The sequence below is a fragment of the Euprymna scolopes genome, chromosome 25, assembly GCF_053919585.1.
Source record: "Euprymna scolopes isolate OS-2025 chromosome 25, ASM5391958v1, whole genome shotgun sequence".
Classification (NCBI taxonomy): Eukaryota; Metazoa; Mollusca; class Cephalopoda; order Sepiida; family Sepiolidae; genus Euprymna; species Euprymna scolopes.
Window position 1 is genome coordinate 107,275,454 of NC_136506.1, and position 25,104 is coordinate 107,300,557.

Sequence of the window (25,104 nt, forward strand, 5' to 3'; positions counted from 1 at the left end):
ACTGTTCTAAACTTTAGTGCTATTTTCACAATGTTTTGGGAGATGTAACCTTCAACTTTCTTCATCCCTCTGGAGTATATAATCTGCTGGGATTAGATCTGCTGTCTACTCACTGGAATGAAACAGTTGCTTCTGTTGTCTATAGATAATTTCATGGTTCTTGCCCCACCGCAACGCTTAAATACCGCCATTTAACAAACCAAACCTGTGACGATATACATTTACATTAGACCCTCCGCATAATCACACAGGTGTTTGTTCAAAGATGTACCAGCAATCTCCTTTCGCATGTCATGTTCTGCGATCCTGAACGTGCTGCCTCAGAATTGTATGAACGAACATGTATCACTTTCACATTTTCAGAGTTCTGTATTGTCTATCGTGATATTCCTAAGTTTTATACATTCCCTAATTAGCTAAGTAGCCGTCTATTGCTAAGGTTTTATGATCATGGCTTAATAAAGGAAAAAAGATTTTTGTCGAACCCGGAAATCTGCATGGAATTTTCCTCAACCACCAGAAGAGCAAGGACCAGTGGCGTAGTGGTTAAAGTACTTGGTAAAATTCAGTTGTAAAGTTACACTCTTTTGGCTGAAGCAGGCGACACTCAAAATACAACTGACATCATGGCTGACAGAACAAGAACATGCTAGCCCTGAGAATCAAATCCAGGGTTCAGTTCAAAATTCCGTGCAGATTCCAGAGTCCAACAGAAAGGTTCCAGAGTTCAACAAGGCACACCTGAAGAAGGTTGGATGTTGCCCTAACTGAAACATGAAAATAATACACAAGATGAGGACAGTAGTTCAAAGAATCCAAATAATACGAAATCATTTAAGGTTTTTTGTTTATGTGCACAACTATTATATTCCTCAATTTAAAATGGGTTATTCCCCTTGTTGACTTCTTATGTTAAGGTGATTATTTAAAAATTGTTTCGAATTTCTGGTCGGTTGGACCAGACTAAGTCATTGTCAGAATTACAGGAAAGTACATTATTATATTCTCAATAACATGGTACAACAATAACAAATGAAAATTGGCTTGTGAGAAACAAAGTTTGATTTGTCAGCTTAAATGCTATTTGGGTTTGAAACTTTTTTAGTTTTTGTAAACAACTGTATGCAAATGTTACCTTTAAGAGTAAAAGAACTTCCACAGAAACAAACAAATGGTTTCGAGTTGTTATGCATGTGCATGTGACCTTGCAGATTGTGTAATCGACCAAATTCTTTCGCTGGAAAACAAAAGAGAAATTTCTTAATAAACATGGAACACTTACAGTATATTTAACAATTTATATATTTATTTATTTGCAAACTGTTATCCTCATTTTTATAGTTGTTTTGCGACGTTTTGGGATTCCAATCATAAAATAATATACCTTTATGACCTGGTTGAATTACATGAATATAAGCGCATAAATAAAGTGGGAATTGATTCAAACATATCTTGTATGTATTAGTTCAGTATCTAGGTAAATGCCAGATACCTCCAGATTGTAACTGTCCATTGCTTACGTTAAGTGTGCTGCCATCTGTCCCAGAGAGTGGAGGATTCCGTTTGTTGTCATAAACACACTTTTTTCAAGCACTATGAATAATAATCAAGGCAAGTTTATGAAATGTAAAAATTTTCAGTGGTAGTTTAACCATTGAACTTCATATTGAAAGATCGTTATAGTAAAAAAGTCTTAAAATCATAGTATCATTACCCCTTTTAAACTAACTAAAATTAACAATAAATATTTTTTAATCACCTTCATCATAATTCAAGTCATAAAGGATTAAGTACAAGGCATTTCTCTGGAAAATCATTTAATATTATTAAGATAAAAAATGCAAAAAATATATAATTGGTTATTTTTGTTTAACAGAAAATTATGTAAACATACAAGTACACTTGCAGTGCATTCACAAGTTTTGGTGCAGAATCTGTCATGTATTAAAAAAAAATAAAAATAAAAAATCTATTTAAAAACCAAAAATAAAAAATATATTAAAAAACAATAAAAAAAATCTAAAAAAATTTTTTTAAATCTATATTAGAAAACAAAAAAAAACTATATTAAAAATCAATAAAAAAAATCTATAAAAATGTTTTTTAATTTATATTAGAAAACAAGAAACTATATTAAAAAAAAAATCTATATAAAAAAAACAAAAAATATATTAAAAAATCTATATTAAAAAACAAAAAAGAAATTTATAGTATGTACATACCTGTGGTGAAACAAAAATACCATATTCCAAAAATCACATAAATTAATCAAGTTATTTTATTTTATAAACAAAATCATTTTAAAGTGATTATTGGGAATTCATAGGCATTATAGCATAAATCTTGCACGTTTGAATTATTGTGGAGTTATCTCCCTTGCTTTTTTTTTTAAATAGATAGTTTTCCAAATGGCAGATAAGATAGGCACTCTCCTATTACTCAGAAAATTTAATTTTCTTATTTAAAAAAAAACTATTTGATCACTTTACATGATTTTTGGAATTTTTCTTTCTTGCATGGAGGTCACCACCTGGAAGCCATTCGGGGATAAGGGTTATTGCGTGTACAGTAATCAATGGGATAGTGTCGTAGTAATCGTCAGTATTGGAGATTTGATAACGTATCTTACTTAAGGGAGCGGTTCATCAGGAATTTGTTTATGTTGGACTTGAAGACATCAAAGTTGTAATCAGATGGGAAACAGGCAAGCAGAAGAGAGTTCCACAAGCGTGCACTTCTAAGAAAGAAGCTCTGTTTTAGGCACAGATAAAGAGTGGGGAAAATTATTGACAGTGGTTTCAGCTAGACGGGTGTTTATCGTCAAAGATTGGCGAGGGGGGACCAGAGATTGGAGCTCAGACAAGCACTTGCCATGGAAATAACGATAAAACAAAGACAGGCTCGCAACATTTCTTCTGTGGTAGAGAGGTTGCAGGGTAGAGAAAAGGGCATCCCCCACTAAGCCACGAAGTCTATTTTGTACTCTGTCAAGGCAGGATAGGCTGTTTTTAGCAGCTCCTGCCCAGATGTGACAGCAGTACTCTATCCTTGGACGTACTTGGCTTTTATATAGATAGAGAATTGCATCAGCAGTGAGATATCTTTTGGAGCGGTAGAAAGATTCCACCATTTTCCCAGCAACCTTGGCAATAGACTTGATGTACGTGTTCCATTTCGGATCAGGAGTAAAGGTCAAACCCAGAAGCTTGTCAAAACATGGAGCCTCCCCAAGATGAAAGCCATCCATTTCAATTGATGCCAGATGAGGATCAGAGCATTGATGATGTAAAGATAGGAGCTTTTAGATACATTAAAAGTAACCAGCCACCTCTTCCCCTACTGTACCACGTGCTCAAGATCAGAGGAGAGAGAATCAGAGAGAACTTTGTCATTTACAGCCTTTGATGTGTTGCCATAGATGGTCATGTCATCAGCATAGATGTCAACGAATGATTTAAGTATGTGTTTTGGGAGATCATTGATGTAGATCAGGAAGAGATTTGGGCCCAGGATGGACCCCTGAGGGACTCCAGCATTAATACTATGGGCCTCTGATTTCTGCCCATCAACCACTACTGTTATGAGCCTATCGGAGAAAAATGATTTAATGATTGAGAAAACATTTCCAGTTATACCGTAGCTGGAAATCTTGTGAAGTAGGCCTTTATGCCATACCTTATTGAAGGCCTTTGATATGTCAAGAGCAATTGCCCTAGAAAGGAAGCCTTTGTCAAGATTCACTAATCCTATGAGATATAACCGTTAGCACGTCTTCTGTAGATCTAGCAGAATAGAAACCATACTGTGTGTCATTAAGAAGGTTATTTCTGCTGAGGTGGTTGACTACTACTCTATTTAATATGGATTCCAGCAGCTTACTCATGACACACAGGAGACTTATTGGTCTGTACTGAGAGGGAGATGACTTATCACCTGAATTCTTAAATACAGGGCATACTGACGAGGTTTTCCAGGGTGCTGGAAAGCACTTCTCCTTAATGATATTTTTGTTTTGTAACAGGTATGTACGAGGGGTGTGCAATAAGTAATGCCCCTGACCCACTTTCCATAGCAGTAGAGCAACGAAACTTGGCACAGTTATTAGTCTTTCTCTACATAGGAACCACCCAGAGTTATGCATTTTTCCCATCATTTGATGCTGCTCTGGAGACCGTTTTTGTAGAACACCCTAGGTCGGTCCTCCAACCACGACGTGACTTCAGAAATCAAGGCTGAATCATCTGGAAAACACTTTCCTTTCAAAAACAACTTCATGGCTAGGAATAGGTGAAAGTCCGAGGGTGCAAGGTCAGGAGAGTAATGAGGATAGGGGAGGATTTCATGCTCACACGCCCGTGCTTCTGATCTGGCGACATGCGAGTTGTGGATCGGAGTGTTGTTTTGCAGGAGGAGGGTACCTTTGCTGATCTTGCCTCGCCTCTTGATTTTGAAAGCTTCCCTTAATTTCCTCAAAAGTGAAGCATAATAGGCTCCTGTAATTGTGGTACCCTTTGCTAGGAACTCTGTCATCACTACTCCATCCTGGTCCCAGAAGACTGAGCATGACCTTGCCAGCGGAGGGCTGCACCCTTGCCTTCTTTGAAGGTGGTGAGTCCAAGTGCTTCCACTGCATTGACTGGGCTTTGGTCTCTGGATCATAGTGATAGACCCAGGTTTCATCCTGTGTAATCAGTCTTTTGAAAAACTTTGACTCATCTTCTTGGCACATCTCCAAATTCATCCTCGAGCATTCGATGCATTCTCACTTCTGGAATGGTATGAGCAACCTGGGAATCCATCTGGCAGACACCTTATGCGGATGCTAATGGTCATGAATGATAGTTTCCACAGACCCTGTACTAATCTTGACATCTTGGGCTATTTGGCGAATAGTAATGTGCCAATCTTCCAAAATGGCAGCTTCAACTTGACGTACAAATGCCTTATCAATGGTAGAATGATGGGGGGGGGGACCAGGTCTGGGAGCTGTTTCCACAGACTTCTGGCCATGTTTGAATTCACGATGCCAGCGTTTTACAAGGTCATATGATGGGGCATTATCACCATAAGTTTCTTTCATTTCATCAAAAGTCTCCTGTCGTGTGTGTCCTTTCAAATACAAAAACCGGATCACTGATCGACATTCAACAGGCTCCATTTCACACCTGACTCAGTTCAAACACCTGGTAAACAGAAACCACAATTAGTTCAGAGCTGTAATTTGCCACATAACCCGTAGAGATATAAATCATTCCACATGCAAAATTTCAGCTGGATCAGACAACTGGAAGTGGGTCAGGGGCATTACTTATTGCACGCCCTTCGTACAAATTTTTCTTTATTTTTGTTTTTTAATACACAGGGGAATTCTGGACAAGAACCTATTTGTGTAGTAAAATACAAGTTATTTATCATGAAAATTATTCAAGAATTTTAAGATAAAAAAATGCAAAAAAATATGTTTGGTCATTTTTGTATTAAACCATATAACTCTTTTCGGATTATGTAATCTAGTAATTTTGGAAAAAAAAATTATGTTTTGAGTTCTTTATATCATATTCCAAAAATCATGTAAATTGATCCAATAGTTTTATTTTTATAAACAAAATCATTTTTATCGATTAACAAGAATTCATAGGCATTACAACATAAATCTTGTGAGTTGGAATTAGTGTTGAGTTATATATTATTTTTTATTGGAATCCTTTTAGATGAGTAATTGTGTATTTATTTATTTGCGGACTGTTATCCTCATCTTCATAGTTGTTTTACCATGCTTTGGCCAACTAAACCTTTGACCTGCTTTGGGTGGGATTGAATCCGCTATCTTCAGACAATACTCACTTGCAACCATAGAAATTCAATGCTTTTATCCACTGTGTCATGGACCCCAAAGAGCGATTAAGGTTGAATTTTTTGGTCTTATAAATCCAAGTTTTTTTGTTCTATCTGGTCTTCCATCGTCAGGTCCGTGCCAAATGGTATTATTTTTATTGGAATACTTTGAAATGAGATGAGGATAAAAGTCCGCAAATAAATAAATGTTGAGTTATCTCGCTCTTTTTTTTTAAACTGTCTTCAAAATAACACTGAAAGATTGTTTAGCTATAAAATTTGATTTTCTTATTTAAAAATAAAACTACTTGATCAATTTTTGTGATTTTTGGAATATGATGTTTTTGTCAAAGATATATATATATATATATAGTCTTGGAAGTTTTTTTAACCTTTAAAACTACATAAAAAATTTATTTAAATTTTATATTTTTTTATCATTCGTTGGAAAACTATTTAGCGTATATATATATATATATAGTAATTGTCTGTATTTTTGAGATGAGGTGTTTTCATTTATTGAGATTGTCGGACTGATTTCCTCATCTTGGTTGTTATAGTCACAACGTTTCGGCTGTTTTGCCCTCCGGCCGACAATCTCAATAAATATATATATATATATTACACACACACAAATTTTTCTTTTTGTTTTTATAGGGAGAATTTTGGGTAAGCACCAAATGCTCTCCTATATTGGTTGTTGTTACGTTCACAGTGTTTTCAATGTTTTACTTTCAAACCTTCTTCATAGTTGGTAACATTTGAGCAATTTCAAACTCAAATCTTTATTGAACCGCACCCCCAATCCTGGGTAGTGTTCATTTTTCATATTCTAGACCTTTTAGATAATAGTATCAGTTCATTTGTTTCTGAAATTCATTTACAACTCACAACTTCTTTTTTTTTTTATTACTAAGGAGTAATCAATTATCAAGGCTAAAAGCCACTCAAGGATAATAGTAAATAATACAGATTGTCAGATGAGAGATGAAGACTATAACAAGATTAAAAATTATGAAAGGAATAAAATTTGAATTTTTATGGAGGGCAGTATTTGTTAACATTGAACTTGAAGACAACAATGTTGTAGTTTGCAAGTAAGCAGTCCTGTGCTAATGTATCCCATTAACTGATATGAGATATCTAAAAGTAATAGGACATGGCGAGCAAGCCTTTACTTGGAATAAATAAAGGGTCCAGTTTGAAATTCTTGGATGATTACAAAAGACATTTGATGAATTTTTATGGAGGGCAGTATTTGTTAACATTGGACTTGAAGACAACAATGCAAGTAAGCAGTTCTGGTCTAATGTGTCCCATTAACTGATGCGAGATATCTAAAGCAGGCCTTTACTTAGATTAAACAAAAGGTTCAGTTTGAAATTCCTAAATGATGACGACATTTGAAGAAGGTCAGAGTGTATACAGGTCGAAACATTATAAGCCCATAACAAAACAAGATGTAAACAAATAGCTTGAAAAAGACAACATCATATATGTGACATTTATCTCAGAAATATTGTAAAAATGAACTTACAGCAAAGGTTACATCGATATGGTTTCGACTCCGCATGAACAACCATGTGTGCTTTGAGTGTCTGTGGTTGTGTAAATGTCTTAGAACAAGTTTCACATCGGAAGGCGCGTTCGGCATTGTGAATGAGTAGGTGACGCTGCATATTAGCTTTCTGGTTGAAGGCTCTTCTACAAATCGGACATGTAAATGGCTGCAAACCGGTGTGGGTGAATTGATGAGCTTTCAAATGATGCTCCTACAATAAACAAAACAAATTGATGGCAACTACTAGCCAAACGAGCTGAAACAATGGAAGCAGGAATTAGATCGAGCAATTCTGAAGAACACATGCAATAATAGTATTTATAAAAAAGACTGAGACTAGCAACATCACATCTGTGAAAGAAAGGTTGCAAAGAAGAAGAAAGAGTGGGGCAAATTAGAGACATTTCTGCACTTTATCAAGAATCCTTAAATGGAACAGATTCATCAGCCCAAATATGACAACAGTACTTCACATATGGTCTTTTTTCCTCTGTAACCTCTTTTTCACAAATAGACAATGCTTGTCTCTCTTTACTCTATTGTTATTTTCATAGAAAGTGCTTGCACTCAGCTTCAGTCTCTAGTTTCTCCAGTAAACCATTAACAGCAAGAACGCGACTAACTACAACTACTGCAAAGAATTTTTCTTTCTTTGTGTACCTAAAACCAAATGGAAGTTCTATAAACATAGTTTATTTCCTAGAATTTTCCATGTTTTCCAATTGACTACAACAGTTATTTTCAAGTTCAATATTACCAAATACTTGTTGAGGCGCTTTTTTTTTTTTTTTTTTTTTTGATAATTAAGTTCTGTCCATTCCACCCATTATTTTTAATCTTTGCATGGTGTTGTTCATCAACCAACTGACAATCTCATTAACCGTTATCCTCAAGTGGCCTCCAAGCCTTTATAAGTGGTGACATATTGCTATACAATAGACAAAGTTCTATTTTCAGAATTGTTGTGATAGCAATAAAAATTAAAATGAAGTAGAATGAAACTGGCACTTCTTTTTTACGTTTTTTCATTTTTTACTTTTAATTTTATTAATAAAACTTTATTTTACATTTTTTGATTACTTCTAATTTGAATAAGGTAACTTCAATTTTTTTTTACTTTTAATTTTAAAAATTTCATTCATGGGTCGTAACAAATACAAAAAGTATATCAATGCTAAGTAGTTGAGTAAATTTCGCCAATTAAAGTCTCCCCTCACACAACTGGAGTTTAACTATTTGTTGTATTATTAGTTGGAATAAACTGGTCAGCTATGGACAAGGAAATAGAAAATGCAGTCACCACATGCAAGAATTGTGCTTTGGTAGTGAAAGTAGCAATACCACACCATTTTTTTTCCTTTACATCAGATAAACTTAAATCAAGCATTATTGAAAGGAGCATAAACAAAGAAATATTATCTTTAGTTTTTGAAAATTGGTCCATTAGAATTATAGATTCAAAGTATCAAAAAAATGAATTGTTAATGGACATTTTGCCTTAAGTCAGTCCTACTCAAATGCATATAAGCTTGTGACTGAAAATAATAGGAAATTTGCACAATTTACAAATTAACCCATCTATAAAAAGCTGTATTTTCGAATCTTTTTAAGATATTATGATGAAATTTTGAACATATTATAACAAAACCAAAATAGAACATTACCAAAAATATTGCTTTTTCTATTCATAATTAAAGACTGAGGTTTTCTAAATTAAAAATTAAAAAAAAAATGTATACTTCATTGCTGTAAGCCACTTTGTAAACAGATGCTTTGTTATGAATTTACATTACAATATTACATGTCACTTGTGGTAGACAGCACTCAAAAACACAATCAAATATCGGCGCTTGCTATCATTTCTATAGATGCACATGTAAAAGTTCTTTACCAATTCTTTTCAATTTTTATAACAAAAGAAATAAATATATTGGCCATTACATACCGTTTGGATGTAGTTCCTATCTTGATTTATTTTTGTACTAGAAAGCCTCAACTTCAAGATGTTCTAACTTTTGACTGGAAAGTCGCACGTGTTTTGTTAAAATCCGTGATAAAGACAATTCTTTTCTCTTATTGAAATGTCATCGACTAGTAGAACTTCCATGTCGAGTATTTATATGAAGAGACCTAAAATGCATGCATCCAAAAAGTCATCTACCGCTCGCAGACACGCTATGGCGGTGTGTTTCATTGTTAAGAGGCGGAATTAAATTGCGATTACTTGGAATATACAAATCACAACAAAAAACATTAAAACACTATTTTAAAGAAAATTTTATTTTCAATCCAGTCATATAAATTTTATATTGATTGACGTAGGAGAGATCTACTAATTTAAAAACTATGACTGTCAGATTAAGTAGCAAAATGTACTTTGTCCAATGCTAAACAGTACATCATTTGGTATTACTAGTGAAATCACGGTTGCAAAATTTTACAAAATTTAACCAATGACCAAAAACCGACAAGACCATAGTATCTGTTACACATTGATTATGTTGAACCATTAAGACGAATGTACTACTTCGTGATGGTGGACAGTTTCATAAAATGGTCTGAATTAGTAAAATGCAAAACTCGACAAAGTTTACAATACATTACAAGAGATATTTACAAGATTCGAGACGCCAAAAGTTTCAAACAAAGGCATACAATTCTCGGCTTAAGAGTAGTGGTTGATGGGCAGAAATCAGAAGCTCACAGTATTAATGCTGGAATCCCTCAGAGGTCTATTCTGGGCCCAACTCTCTCACTGATTGACGTCAATGATCTCTCAAATCACATCCTAAGATCATTCGTAGACATTTATGCTGACAACACTACCATCTATGACAACACTTCAAAGGCCAGAAATGACCAAGTTCTCTCTGATTCTTTCTCCTCTGATCTTGATCACATGGTGCAATAGGGAAAAGGGTGGCTGGTTAATTTTAATGCATCTAAAACCAAGTTCCTATCTTTACATCATCAACGCTCTGATCCCCCCTCTGGAAATGAATGGCTCTCATCTTGGAGAGACTCCATGTTTTGACAAGCTTCTGGATCTGATTTTTACTCCTGATCTGAGATGGAACACATACATTAAATCTGTTGCCAAGGTTGCTGAAAAAATGGTGGGCTCGTTCTACCGCACCCACCAGTAGATATCTCACTGCTAATGCAATTCTCTATCTGTAGAAGAACCAAGTACGTCCAAGGATGGAGTACTGTTGCCACATCTGGGCAGTAGCTGCTAGAAGCAACTTATTCTGCCTTCACAGTTCAAAATAGACTTCATAGCTTAGTGGGAGATGCCCTTTTCTCTTCCCTGCAACTTCTTTCCCACAGAAGATGTTGCGAGCCTGTCTCTGCTTCATCGTTATTTTCATGGCAAGTGCTCTTCTGAGCTCCAATCTATGGTTCCCTCTGGCCTGACTTTCACAAAAAACACTCGTCTAAGTGAATGATATCAATAATTTCCCTTACTCTTTATCTGTGCCTAAACCTAAATGTAGATTTCATGAACAAAGCTTCTTTCTAAGAACTGCACGCCTGTGGAACTCTGTTCCTTTTTCCTGCTTTCCAACTGACTACAATATGGTCATCTTTAAGTCCAACGTGAACAAGTTTTTGATGAGCCATCCATTTAAGTAATCCAATTTACCAAATTCTTACTACTAACGATTACTACATTTTTTCATTGACTACTGTACATTCATTAACCCTTATTCCTGAGTGACCTCCGGACCTTGATAAGTGGTGACTCCTTTGTAAAAAAAAAAAGGAATCTTACTTGCATAGACTTTATTTCATTTATTTTTGTGTATAGTATGATTCTTGCAAAATATACGCTCAAGAGATAACAACCTTATTTGCATATTACATTAAGGAAAATCAATTTTACTAAATAACTATATGTTAGTTACCGTTTATAACGAGAAAATTGTTTTAAGTGTTTTATTTAAGATTGTTATTTAAAGTTGATTTTTATAATAAGAATATATTTAATTTAATTTGTTTTGAATTATTATTACCGACAACGATTTTTTTAAAAAACGGTTTCGAGTTATTTCCCCTGGGCATCACCTGTGTTCTTTCTTTTTTTGTTTTTTTTTCTTTGGTTTTCATACATAAAGTAAATTTCACAGCGTATAAAGATTATTTGATACTGGAGATATTCATAATCGTACCCTATTTCCAAAAGAGGGGAGATATAACATGAGAAATATTTGGAATCAAGTCTCCCCTTGCTGTTATTTTAGATCATTTGAAACCATAGCAATAAGTTTTAGTCTCTCCACCATCAAGGCCAGAGGTTTGGGGGGGTTATGTGTATGTGTGTGGGTATTTCAGAAATTAAAGTTTACAAAATTAATGATTTTAGAAACTCAAAGAGAATATTAAAATTAATATTTATAGGATAATACTAACCAAATGAAAATACTCCATATACAGGATATTGGAAAATTGTAAATTTTGTAAAATCAATGCGAAATAAATTAGAAATTACAACATTTATTGTACAATACAAGGGATACAGATGAAAATTTACTTACTCTATAGAATTTCAAAGAATATACATATGTGTGTGTGTGTGTGTGTGTGTGTGTGTGTGTGTGTGTGTGTGTGTGTGTGTGTGTGTATCTATATACAAGGTGTCTCAAAATAATTTGATAGATTTGTAGATGAAAAAAAAAGAAAAATAACAATTTAATAAAAAAATTTTTTTTATTTTTTAAATAGACTTACAATTCCATTTTATTTTAATTAGATCAAAATTCATTTATATCTGTATTTATGCATACTTTTAAGGAAATGTTCCCGAATCATTTGATTTCTTTGCATGGTGATATTGATTGGCCCACAAGATTGCGTGCAATTTTTTCTTGTGAGGATATCTGACGTCACAAGTATTCAGCCACCACCATTGATCTCTTGAAGAATTAAAACAAGCTATTCATTCTGAAATTGCTGCTATTCCACCCAAAATGATCGATCGAGTTATTGAAAACTTTTGTTATTATGTGTTACGAATGATGGGAAACGATTTAATATTTAAGACTGTGTGAAATAAAATGACATTGTACTTAAATTTTTTAAAAAATATATATTTTCTTTTGTTTTTGTTAATTGTAATTTAATTTCTTTTTTTTTTGACTAACAAATGTGTCAGATCATTTTGGAACACCTTATATATTTATATATATACCAGTTGTATTGATTGGTTTCCTAGATGTAAATCCAATGAAACTCGCGTGATTATTAAACAGTGCTCAAAACAGGACAGAACTTGTATATAATCTGCTTATAATACAAACATTATTAGTTACATATGTGCATACATGCTTCTACTGATCACATTCACAAAGCATGCACTCCTATTTTCCCCGAAAAGTAGATCGCACCCAAATATCTAATAAAAACCAATGTGGTCTTGACACCAGTTTCAATATCAATTCTTTTTTGGTCTGATGAAGTGTTGTCCCCGAATTGGGACTCCACTGAAACATGCATGCACATATGTAACCAATAATGTTTGTATATATATAGTGGCAAAGTATATACAGTACATAATTTTGCTGAAATTCAAAGATTTACATTTTTCCTCTCATATAACCCTTATTTATTTCATGTTAGATCTCTTCATTACAGCAGTTTCTTTAATGAGATAACAATTCTATGATTTTATGTTTACATAGAAATTTTCATCCCATCAACTCGTCAGATGTGATTTCCATCCAATCTTATCGATAAAAAGTCAATTTGTACATGATAAACCTGGTGTGTTCGTTTGGGGAAAAGAAATTCCATCCCCACGTTGTTACAGGTCGGCCATCTTGGGTATATATGGGATGTATATATGTATATTCTCTCTGATCAAATCAGTATAATAATGAAAAATCTTACCTTCATAAAATCCATACCACACTCTGGGCAAATATGCGGTCGTGTCCCTGAATGTGTGATCATATGATCCTTTAACTGACTGGGATATCTAAATATTTTGGTACACATCTTGCATGTCAAGTCCTCGCGATGTTCGTGTGTGGCTTGATGTTGGCGTAGTAGTCTTTGACTAGTAAAGTCTTCCCCGCAGTCATGACATTTGTCACGACCCGGGATATGCTTTTCTTTATGTACCCGCAACTCACTCGGATAAGCAAATCCGCGGTTACATATATCACACAGGAAGGGTTTGCTGTCTAAATGAACAGCCTTATGTCGTTTCAAGTGAGAGATCTGTGTAAACCCCTTGTTACAGATTTGGCATATGTGGGGTTTGATGTTTTCATGTGTCAGCATGTGTGTGTTCAAGTGGCTTAACTGTTTGAAATACTTATGACAAATCATGCACAGGTGCGGCTTGATGCCTTGGTGGTCTAATATGTGGGTCACTAGATTGTGTTTGGTCGTGTAAGATTTCGGGCACAGGCAACACTGCCAGCGTTTCTGTTCACCATAAACAATGCACTGGGAATCGTCGATTCGAATCTCAACTTCCGTACGATCAAACTCCTCTTTTATGTTCTTTGTCTCAACACCGTCCTCAGCCGAGGGGGAGCCGAGGCTGCTGAGAGGTGGCAGAACAAACGGTGGTTTTAAAGTGTACAGGTTGTCATCCTGATTCTCATCTTGAGACAAGTCACACTTGTCTCCGACACTTTCAGAATCACTACATTCTGACCCGTCGCTGTCACTACAGTCTGAGAGTTTCCGTTTGACAGCAGACGAGCCAGCTTCCATTATTCCTGGTGATGAGAGAGTGACTGATGTAAGACTTCCGAGTGCAAGGTCGCTGTCTGTGGTATCTGTTTTAGCTTGTTGACCGGACCCTGCCGTTTTACGGTTATTCATTATTGAAACTGTCACAAATGTTGCATTATCCCCGACAGTCGTTGTAACAACAGCTTTAGCAGCAGAATCCATGTAGACCATCCCGGACTGTTTCTGACGAGGGCTTTTATGGGCATTATTTGCCAGAGCATCACAAGGAAGACCCGGAGAAAGTAAGGGAGAAAGAAGAGGTGGTTGTATTGTTAACTGAGTGCCGACAACTTGTTGTTGCTGTTGTTGTTGTTGTTGTTGTTGCTCAAGTGCAAGTTGTTGTGGTTCTGGTTGTTGCAGCTGCAACTCTTGTTGTTGGGCTACCTGTTGGAGCTGTTGTGCAGTGAATTGCCCAACGTTTTCCGCTATTTGAGCCTGTCCGTCTGCAGTTATGACAGTTTGGTATTGCGTTTGTGGTTGGATTTGTGTCGTCTGTAGATGTTGTAAGAGATGCTGTGACTGTATCTGCCGGAAGTGTGGCATTTGTAATTGTTCTGGAGAGAAGGTTTGAAACTGCTGCACACTCACCGCTTGAACTTGCTCCGGTGACGTCGACAACATTTGATGTGGCACCTCAGCTTGCTGTATCGTTGTTTGCACATGTAATTGTTGTTGCTGCTGCTGCTGTTGTTGTTGTTGTTGGAGGAGGAGTTGAAGGTCAACTTGTTGCGTTTCCGTACTTTCCAATCTTTTCTCTGGTGGTTCCTGTTTGACCTTATCACTATCCTGCGGCACAAAATCCAAACTATCTTTACCAAGAAAATCAAACTGCAGAGTTACCGGTGCCATTCGTTTCACGACAATGCCATCAACTGGGTGTTTCTCAAACGATATCGGAAGATCAGCAGATTCCATTTCGGAAGGCTGGTCATGATATGAGAAACCTTCTGAAGTACTTTTGCCTTCCAGTTTGCCCATCACAAAAAATTGGACCCCTTTACTTTTATTAGTCGTTGACATCATTTGCGGAGGAGGACGTACCGTAGGAACAACAGGTGCCACCTCAGGAGTCTGCACGGAATTTTGTACAGGAGAAAAATAAATCGGAACCATGTCTTGTTTGGCTATGACAGGGTTAACTTGAGTTGGCGCTATGATCACAAAGTCCTTGTTCTTCTTGGCTGTTTTTAAACTGGTCACTTGGTCGGATATTAAAATCTGTGACTGTTTGCCTGTTTTATCGATTATCTGATGGAAACTTCCTAAAGGAATTTGCGGAGAGAGGTGTACTGCATTCACAAACTGCTCTTGGTGTTCTGGGGATAATTTGGACTTGTGTTTTGAGAGATTTTGTTCACACATATCGCCGGCTTTGTCTGTCTTTAATAGAGGTTTATTCTTTGCGTTGTTATTGCCATTTTCTTCTGAATATAGTGATGGTGATGATGATGATGATAAAGGCAATGATAGTGACAATCTGGCTTTTGGATGACTGTGATGCAGAGAAGATGACAAAACCAAAGTGGTGGCTCCTGCCATGACCTGAGATGTAGAAGCAGCAGGTAGCGAGCTTGACACAGCTTTCGTTGTGCCCGTAGGAAGGTGCTGTATCACGCTCTGGTGTTGTTGTTGTTGGTGAGGATGGTGCTGCGGTTGCGTTTGTTGCTGCACGAGTTGTTGTGTGCTTTGACCAGCGTAGTAGTTTGTGAAACTTGTGGGGACAGTTTGGAAGCCATCTGCATTTGTTGTGATAGTTGAGAGAGGAATGTTGGTGGTGGCCACAATGTTAGTGCTGGCATTAGACTGAATGGGTGATGAGGATGACACAGGTGATGGTAACGTGAGAGGATGCTCAACCGTTGATGTTACATTGTTAGGGAATTGACGTTGCAGTCCAATTACTGGACTACTCGATGCAGCAGACGCTACTATAGTACTAAAACTGGGTAGGCGTTCGTTCTTCTCAATAAATGATGATGGTCCACAAGTGTTTAACGAAGCCTGCGGAATGAAATGAATGGGGTCACTAAAGCTGTTAATATTGGGCAGACCAGTAGTTATGAAGGACTGTTTGCTCCGTGCAATCATTTGATTTACTTCAGAAGTAGAAAAATTTGTGATTGAACCGACATTGATTCCGTTGGCATACGGAGAGGGTAATCGAGTCAGTTCAAACCCATTACTCGCCTGGCTCACAGTTCGTGTTGCAGTGACCTGACCCTGTGCATTAAACACCTGCTCAGCTGGGATCGCCGTCTCTTGCATTGCAGTGTACGTCTGCGCAGGCTGCATCACGTTTGGTTGTGTGGTGCTGGGCATGTTAGCAGATGCCTTTGTCACAACCGTGCACAACAAATTGACAGTATTAAGGTCTAAGCTGGGCCCCAAATTTTCCATTTCTCCATAGGAGAATTTGCATCACCTGAAACAAAAGTAAAAGTAAATACGATTAGAATATTTAAAAACAAAGATTTACAATGTTCCTACAATTTTGAAATGAAAATTGATTATTCATATTATTTGGATTCTCAAGACTATTATACTCATCTTGGGTGTTATTTTGATGTTTCGGTTAATGTAATTATTAATAATTTATAAATAATAGACAATATATATATATATATTTAGTTAAAGAGTTAAGATATACAAATTAAGAAATTGAGCAATTTGAAAACTTAAAATGGAATCTATAAATATCAATTGTAATATTTATAGGAAAATCTTATCCAGATGAAAAAGCTCAATATTTGAGATAGAGCATAGATATCTATATATCTATAAAAGTTAAATTGTCTCTGTGTGTGTGTACATTTCTCTACCAAACTACTCTGTAAATTTTCAGTCTACAGACTCAAGATTTGACTTAAGGGGCATTGAGATTTGGGAAAATCTTTTTAATTGGTTTTCAGCCAGAAATTTGGCTGTCAAGGGGTCAAAGTTCAACGATTTGACCGTTGAAAACTCTTCCGACAATTTTGGGTCTAGACACTTGAAATTTTAGATGCAGGTTACTTGGACATGGATCAAACTTTTTTATTTGATTTTTGCATTCTCTAGCAAACTAATCAGCTAATTTTAGGTATAAACATTTGAAATTTTACATAAAGGGTATTCAGATATGCTGCAAGCTTTTTTGTTACAATATTTTTTACTAATAATGGGGTATGATCTTGCACAGTCGGGAGATTCTATTTATAAACGATGCTGCCAGGAACTGACGAATCGAATTAATTCACGTCCTGCTACCAACCAATCAGAAACCAGAATTGCTCCATAAATATTAAACCTTTCTGTAGCAATTTCGTATATGTTTTTCTTCGTGTCAACACGGGAAGAATCTTTTGCTCTGTGGATTCCAACTCGAGAACTGTCTACTGCAAACCAGTCACCTCTCAGGACTTGTGTAGAACAACGAATCATCGGAAACTGTTCTGAAACTAAACATGGCTTACACTTCTAGTTTTTTGGGCAAAAATTTAGCTGCCAAGAGGTCAAAGTTGAAAGAGTGGACCTTTACAGACTGTTCCAAACTTCTCCGCCAATTTTGGGTCTAAACACTTGAAATTTTAGATGTAGGTTACCTAGACATGAGTCAAACATTTTAATATATATATACATATGCACATAAAGTTATGAACTTCTTCAATTAAAATATCTTTTTTGATCTACACATTTCCATATTTTCTTTAGAAAATTACTCGTCTCAGACTTTGAAGATTTCAAACTTTGTGCTAACACGCAAAATGATAGCTAGCCTAGATAAATATCATTTTGCTAATTGTTTTTCCTCTAAGGATAAGAGCCATTTTTAAAACTCCACGGATTAAGGAAATTATTATCTCTATTTTGTATTCCTTGTTTGAATAATAAATGTTGTAAATTGTAATTTTAAAAAATTTAACTTTCTGATAAATATATATAGTAATATTATCTAGTAATAAATAATAATTTTAAAAATCATGTTACAGTGTATATATATATATATATATATATATATATATATATATATATATATCTTTAGATGAAATAGACGTTTTTTGTCTATTAATTCTGTTTTTGATCCTTTCCAATTTCCGAAAAATGGTCTTCATTTCTGGCAGGAACAATTAATAGACAAAAAACGTTTATTATATTTAATGAAATATGCCTTAGAGAAAAAATGTTGCCTAAATATGTGTGTGTGTGTGTGTGTGTGTGTGTGTGTGTGTGTGTGTGTGTGTAGTAATACAATGTAAAAATGTATAATGATAAATAATAAAATTGTAGAAAAGCAAAATAGGTTTAAGGCTTCTAAACTTCATATTAGAATTGTCTGCAACAAAGTTCTTGGTAAAATTCAGTTGTAAGTTATACTCTTCTGGTGGTTGGAAATTTAATTCTCAGTGCAAGCGATTAAATTACAATTGCAAATAACTTATAACATCTACCCAGTCATGGCTGACTGAATACATTGAGGATTAAATAGCAGATTTCATTCACAATTTCATGCAGATTCTAGAATTCAATAGAAAGATTCTTGGTTCGACAAGGTACATACAAACATATATATATATATACACACACACACACACACACACACACACACACACACACACACACACACACACACACCAAAGTTAAACAACAAAGAGCCTGGCCAGTATCAGATGGGACTTCCAGGAGCTGTATGTGTGCAGTATTGGGAATCCAGCTTAAATACTATCTAGGTAGTTGTAGAAATAGCAAGTTATGTAGGTATATTTTCGATTCCCATCAGCGAGTTTAGTGGGGTCACAGAAGGTTAGATTTGATATCTGTCAAACTCAAGTTACCTTTCGTCAACCTAGTTAGATGCACCAGAAATTAGGGGTGACGTGTACCGGAAATTGTGGTTGTAGGTTTTCGGTTGGCGACCACATGGAAAGTTGGTTTTGAACTGCAGATGAAGCAGACGTGACATTAGGGTCTCTTCTCCGACAACGACGGGTTCGAGACATAGGCTTGCCTTTTTAATAAAACAAACTGAAGCTTCACTCCATCTCGTGTTATCGATGCATCTGCAGCAGTGACCACTCACCATGAGATGGAGCCAGCGACAAAATGTCATCCACTGGACAAAGCCAGCAGGTATGTACACATATATTTGCGCATACATGTCGAGACCCTTCAAGGCAAGAAACTGTGTAAGAATAGAAACCACACCCATATAAGTAAGAACACACAGACTTTAAAAGTACCCTTAGTAAAAGTACCCTTAATCGTAAAAAGAATCATAAAAAGAAAAAGTAAAAGAGAATAGCAGCAGGAACGTTTAATAAATAAGGAATAAATAAATAAGAAGGATACAAAAACCAAATATTTAACATGTGTTCTCTGCTTATCTCGGCATTGTTTCCAGTTGGCTTGGACTTCTTGCCACTGAACTCAAGCAGTGTCGATTCAGGAGAGGTGTGGTTGGAGATTGCGCAACCCTTGCTATGCGTGTAGCTGCCCCTACAGGGGTAGTTTGAATGGAGGTATCAAATCGATATATACACATGCATATACATAAATAACCAATAATGTACACAACATATGTATAAGTATACTAGCAGTTCAGCCCAGCTTTGCTCAGGCCCTATGTACTGTTAATAATTTAATGTGCATATATATATATATATATATATATATATATATATATATATATATATATATTAAAACGTTTGACTCATGTCCAAGTAACCTACATCTAAAATTTCAAGTGTTTAGACCAAAAATTGACAGAGGAGTTTGGTAGAGTCTGCAAAGGTCAACTCTTTTAACTTTGACCTCTTGGCAGCCAAATTTTCGCCTAAAAACTGATTAAAAGCTTGCTGCTGTCTGAATACCTTTTATGTAAAATTTCAAATGTTTAGACCAAAAATTGGCTGAGTAATTTGGTAGAGACAGCAGATGTCAATTTTTTTAAACTTTGACCCCAATTTTGACTCCTTAACATTTATTGTTTTGGCTCAAATCAAATTAAAAAGCTTAATCCATGTCCAAGTAACCTACATCTAAAATTTCAAGTGTTTAGACCTATAATTGGCAGAGGAGTTTGGAAAAGTTTTCAAAAGGTCAAAACATTGAACTTTGACTCCTGGACAGGCAAATTTTGAAAACCAATTAAAAAGATTTTCCAAAATCTCAATACCTCTTATGTCAAATCTTGAGTCTGTAGACTGAAAATTGATAGAGTAGTTTGGTAGGGAAATGTAGACATACAGACAATTTCACTTTCATAGATATATAAATAAATGATGATTGCAACGTCTTGTCAGACGAGTGCCACTCCATCAGACATTCAAAATCCATGAGCCCAAATGCCAGAGGGAGTATCTATACAAAGATGATGTTACAGAGTCTTAGCTTTGTACGACAGCTAAGTCTCTCTCTCGGTTCAAAATGTTAAGATACAGCAACAAGCAAGAGCAAGATAGCCAGCAACAAATCAAACTGCAGACCAGCTTAATGTGGGTACTGGTCTCCCGCTTTATGGTTTTTCAAATCAGAGATTTGCTTCTCCTAGAAAGGTTGCCTTCATCACGGCTTACGGGAGCCCTCTCCACCCCAATACACATATACACACACACACAAATATACACGGTGCTAGTTGGCCGTTGACCCAGAAAAAGAGTTCATTCGCCCTTTGGAAGGTCTTGTTTTTAATCCTTCAGGGAGACTAGCCGCCCTCCTCACCAAACAAGTCTGGTGGGGGAACCAGTTTAGTCGCCGGTGACCCGACCATGAGGCAGGTAGTACTGGGTTACATGGTACCAGTAGCATATGATATGACCTGACACATATAAATAAATACACAGGTACATACACACAGACACATATATACATAATTTAATCCTTGGCATAGCTTCTCCATGAATGCATACATATATTGACAGCTCAAACAAGTATACACAAATCATTTCTTATAAGTTCAGCTGATATATCTCATTGCCTATCACAGATGGTTACGTTTCCAACCCGTTTCCCAGACCTGCAAGAACAACACGCATCACTTCGAGATCTGTTTCTGACCACAGTTCCCGATGACGGTAACTAATGCCCACAGCCCACTTGGGAACACCGATCATGCAGTGGTAATGGTTAAAATAGCCCTAAACTTTAGAGCCAAAACTGAAGAGCCACTGCTCAAAACAACGAGATATTATAAAAAGGCTGACTGAGAAGCCATCAGGGATCTCATGAGGGATACCCCATGGCAAAATACCTTTTCACTTCCTGCTGAACATTGCACAAATGAGGTCACTGTATGGTTCAAGACGGCAGTTGAAGCACATGTTCCCACACCCAAATTTTATAGCAAGCCCCACTCTCCCCAATGGTTTACTTCTACTTGTGCAGCTGCAATAGTGCAAAGGCAGCATGCGTACCACAAATTTAACCGACATAAGTCCAGTTCAAACAGGCAGAAGTATATAGAAGCCAGAAGTAACTGTAAGAAAGAAATAGCGACAGCTAAGAGAGGATTTACTGAAACCACCCAAAAACGCATCGAAGCACAGAAATTAGGAACCCGCGACTTCTGGAAAATCTACAACAGTGTAGTAAATAATGGACAATCAACAATTCCCCCACTATCCAACAATCATGAGGTTGTTTGCTCTGCAACTGAGAAGGCTAACATGCTTGCCAGTCGGTTTGCCTCAAACTCCACACTGGACCCTGCCAACTACCTCCTCCCTGACTTTCCTTTGCGGACAGACGCCACACCAGACGATATGAAAATCACCCCTTCTCAGGTGTATGCTATCATAAGAAATCTTGACACTGCAAAAGCATGTGGACCTGATCTCATCTCGGCTGTGCTATTAAAAAAGTGCTCAGCCGAAGTAGCTCCAGTTCTCTCCAAACTCTACAACAAATGCCTTAATGAATCTTGCTTTCCTGCCTGCTGGAAAACTGCTTCTGTAGTACCAGTATTCAAGAATTCTGGCAAAAGAACTGACCCAGTAAATTATCGCCCCATTAGCCTCCTCCCACATTTCGCCAAAATATTTGAGACAATAATTAACCAAGCTCTAGTCCATCACCTTACAGATGCTAAACTTCTGACTGACAAACAATATGGATTTAGGCAAGCTCGTTCCACAGCAGACATCCTAACTGTAATCTCAGAACATATATACCAGTCACTGGACAAAGCGGGGGAGGGTAAAGTGGTAGCTCTAGATATATCTAAGGCTTTTGACAGGGTATGGCATGAAGGTCTTCAGGAAAATCAGATCATATGGTATCACTGGAAGAATACTTAACATAATTAAATCCTTCTTAGATAAGAGAAAAATCCAGGTTGTCCTCGATGGTCGTATATCTAAACAATATGATATAAATGCGAGAGTGCCTCGGGGGTCTATTCTTGGACCTCTGTTATTTCTAATATTTATAAATGACCTCCATGACAAAATTGCCTGTGAGTTGGGTATATATGCTGATGACACCACGCTCTATAACAGACACGACAGGAAAACAAATGAACACATATCTAAAGAAACGGCAGAAACACTAGAGGATGACCTCCGATCTGTAGTGGAATGGGGACATAAATGGATGGTCACATTCAATGCTGCCAAGACTAAACTGGTTTCCTTCAATAATTACAAGAAACCTTCCCTACTGCTAATAGCAATGGCCAATGACTTTATCTGAAAGTACATCTTTTAAACTCCTCGGCCTAACGTTCACAGGAAACAGGAGTTGGAACAATTACATTGAGAACATTGTCAGGACCGCTGCGAAGAAGGTGGGTTCTCTCTACCGTGCTAGAAAGATACTAACGCCCGAAAGTATCCTTTACCTCTATAAGGCCACCATTCGCCCATGTATGGAGTATTGTTGTTATATTAGGGCTGGTGCATCTGCCACTAGTCTCTCGCTCCTAGACAAGGTTCAAAAGAGAGTCGCCAATCTGATAGGTCCTGAACTGTCATCTAAACTTCAGCCTCTGCCCCATCGATGAAATGTTGAATCCCTCTGCCTGTTCTACAAGTACTTTAACGATGAATGCTCTGACGAACTGCAAGCACTTGTGCCCCCTTGATGTAAATACCTTCAACAAACCCAACAAGCAGCTAAATCCCACCCCTTCACAGTAGAGATCCCTAGATGTAAGACAGCCTTCTACTCCAGTAGTTTCTTCCCCAGGACAACTAGACTTTGGAATTCCCTTCCGGGTCACTGCTTCCCCAACTGTACTGACATGCAGAAGTTCAAGTGCAACATGAACCGACATCTTGCTGCCCAACTCCCTACACAGTACCCCTGATGCCTATGTCCTTGATAGTAGCCCCCTACAACAAAGTGGCAATGTGCCTTGTTTGGCATGAAAATGTAATAAAAATATATATATATATTCCTAACCAGATTAGGTCTGACCAAATTTATTTTTATTTATTTATTATTTTATTTCATCAGGAATAAAGGACCAAAGAGCTACATTCACAACCTGTCTGTTTTGGGAACAACCTCACATATATATTATCACATACACCACATATTCATAGATACATACTGCGATGTGCTTGTATGAAGTCACTCTCACCCATGCATCACCTTCTCACATATAACAAAAGAGTTGCATTTTTCGAAGTATAAGCAACAAAAATTTAAGTCCTACCGGTGAATTCACATGCTCAAGCAGGCATGACACTGAAGAGGGTCATTGAAATCAATTATTACATTCAGCATTTCAAGCCTCTACACGTCACAACTTTTCCATTGCCACAAGACCACTTTTATAGATAAATGCCTGAAGGAGTATCTATACACAGATGATGTTACAGAGTCTTAGCTTTGTACGACAGCGAAGTCTCTCTCTTGGTTCAAAATGTTGAAATCCAGCAACAAGCAAGAGCAAGATAGCCAGCAACAAGTTAAACTGCAGACGAGCTTAATGCGGGTACTGGTCTCCTACTTTGTTTTTTTTAAATCAGAGATTTGCTTCTCCTAGAAAGGTTGCCTTAACCACGGCTTACAGGAGCACTCTCCACCCCAACACACACATACATACACACAAACACACACGGTGCTAGTTGGCTGTTGACCTTGAAAAAGGGTTCATTCACACACATATATCACCACATATACATGTACATACACACACACATCCAAATATGCACATACACACACAAATACATATACATAAATACATATATATATACACTCACATATATATATATACACACATGTATATATACACATATATATAAATACATATGCATACACATATACACACACATATATATACACACATATGCACATCTATATATTCACATATATAAACATATACACACACATTCACATATATATGCACATCTATATATATACACATATATATATACACACACATATTCGCATATATATGCATATATATATATATATACACACATACACACACATATTCACATATATATATGCACATATACACACACATATGCACATATATATATGCACATATTTATATACACACACATGTGTATATATATATATATATATATATACATGCATGCATGCATATATAAATACATACATGTACTAACAAGTGCATCCACATAGTTTTATTTGCCTAGACACGCCACATAATATGAATCCATACACATACATACGTACACCCACATATATATATCCACATTTCCATGCTGCAGTTGCACAAAAATATATAAGTGGAGAATATAACATCACATTAATGTTTATATTTGCAATTATGCAGTCATATATACACTTGTGCCCGATATTATTCATACCCCTCGGATCTTTGAGATTTCTATAAGAATATTGCTCAAACCAGAAGGTAGACAATATTAAAGGGATTTCAAACAATAAATCAAGCATAAGCATTTAATTTAAACTCCAAAAATAAATAAATTATGCAAGTTTGGAACATTATACAAAGAAAAACAATAATGGCACTAGTTCAAAATTATTCATACCTCTCTTACTAATAGTCA

General features: G+C 36.3%; 1 protein-coding gene across 2 annotated transcripts in view; it reads right to left on the bottom strand.

The window, feature by feature from the left end:
* The window catches only part of LOC145247556 (uncharacterized), a 92,441-nt gene that overhangs the window by 11,075 nt on the left and 56,262 nt on the right, over nt 1-25,104 (bottom strand). For both annotated transcript variants that reach the window (XM_080109402.1, XM_080109401.1), the window contains 3 exons: nt 13,286-16,565; nt 7,373-7,607; nt 1,136-1,237 (listed from right to left, as the gene is read on the bottom strand). In XM_080109402.1, coding sequence (XP_079965528.1) covers nt 1,136-1,237; nt 7,373-7,607; nt 13,286-16,540 — 3,592 coding nt within the window. In that variant the 5' untranslated portion in view covers nt 16,541-16,565. The remainder of the gene's footprint in view (nt 1-1,135; nt 1,238-7,372; nt 7,608-13,285; nt 16,566-25,104) is intronic.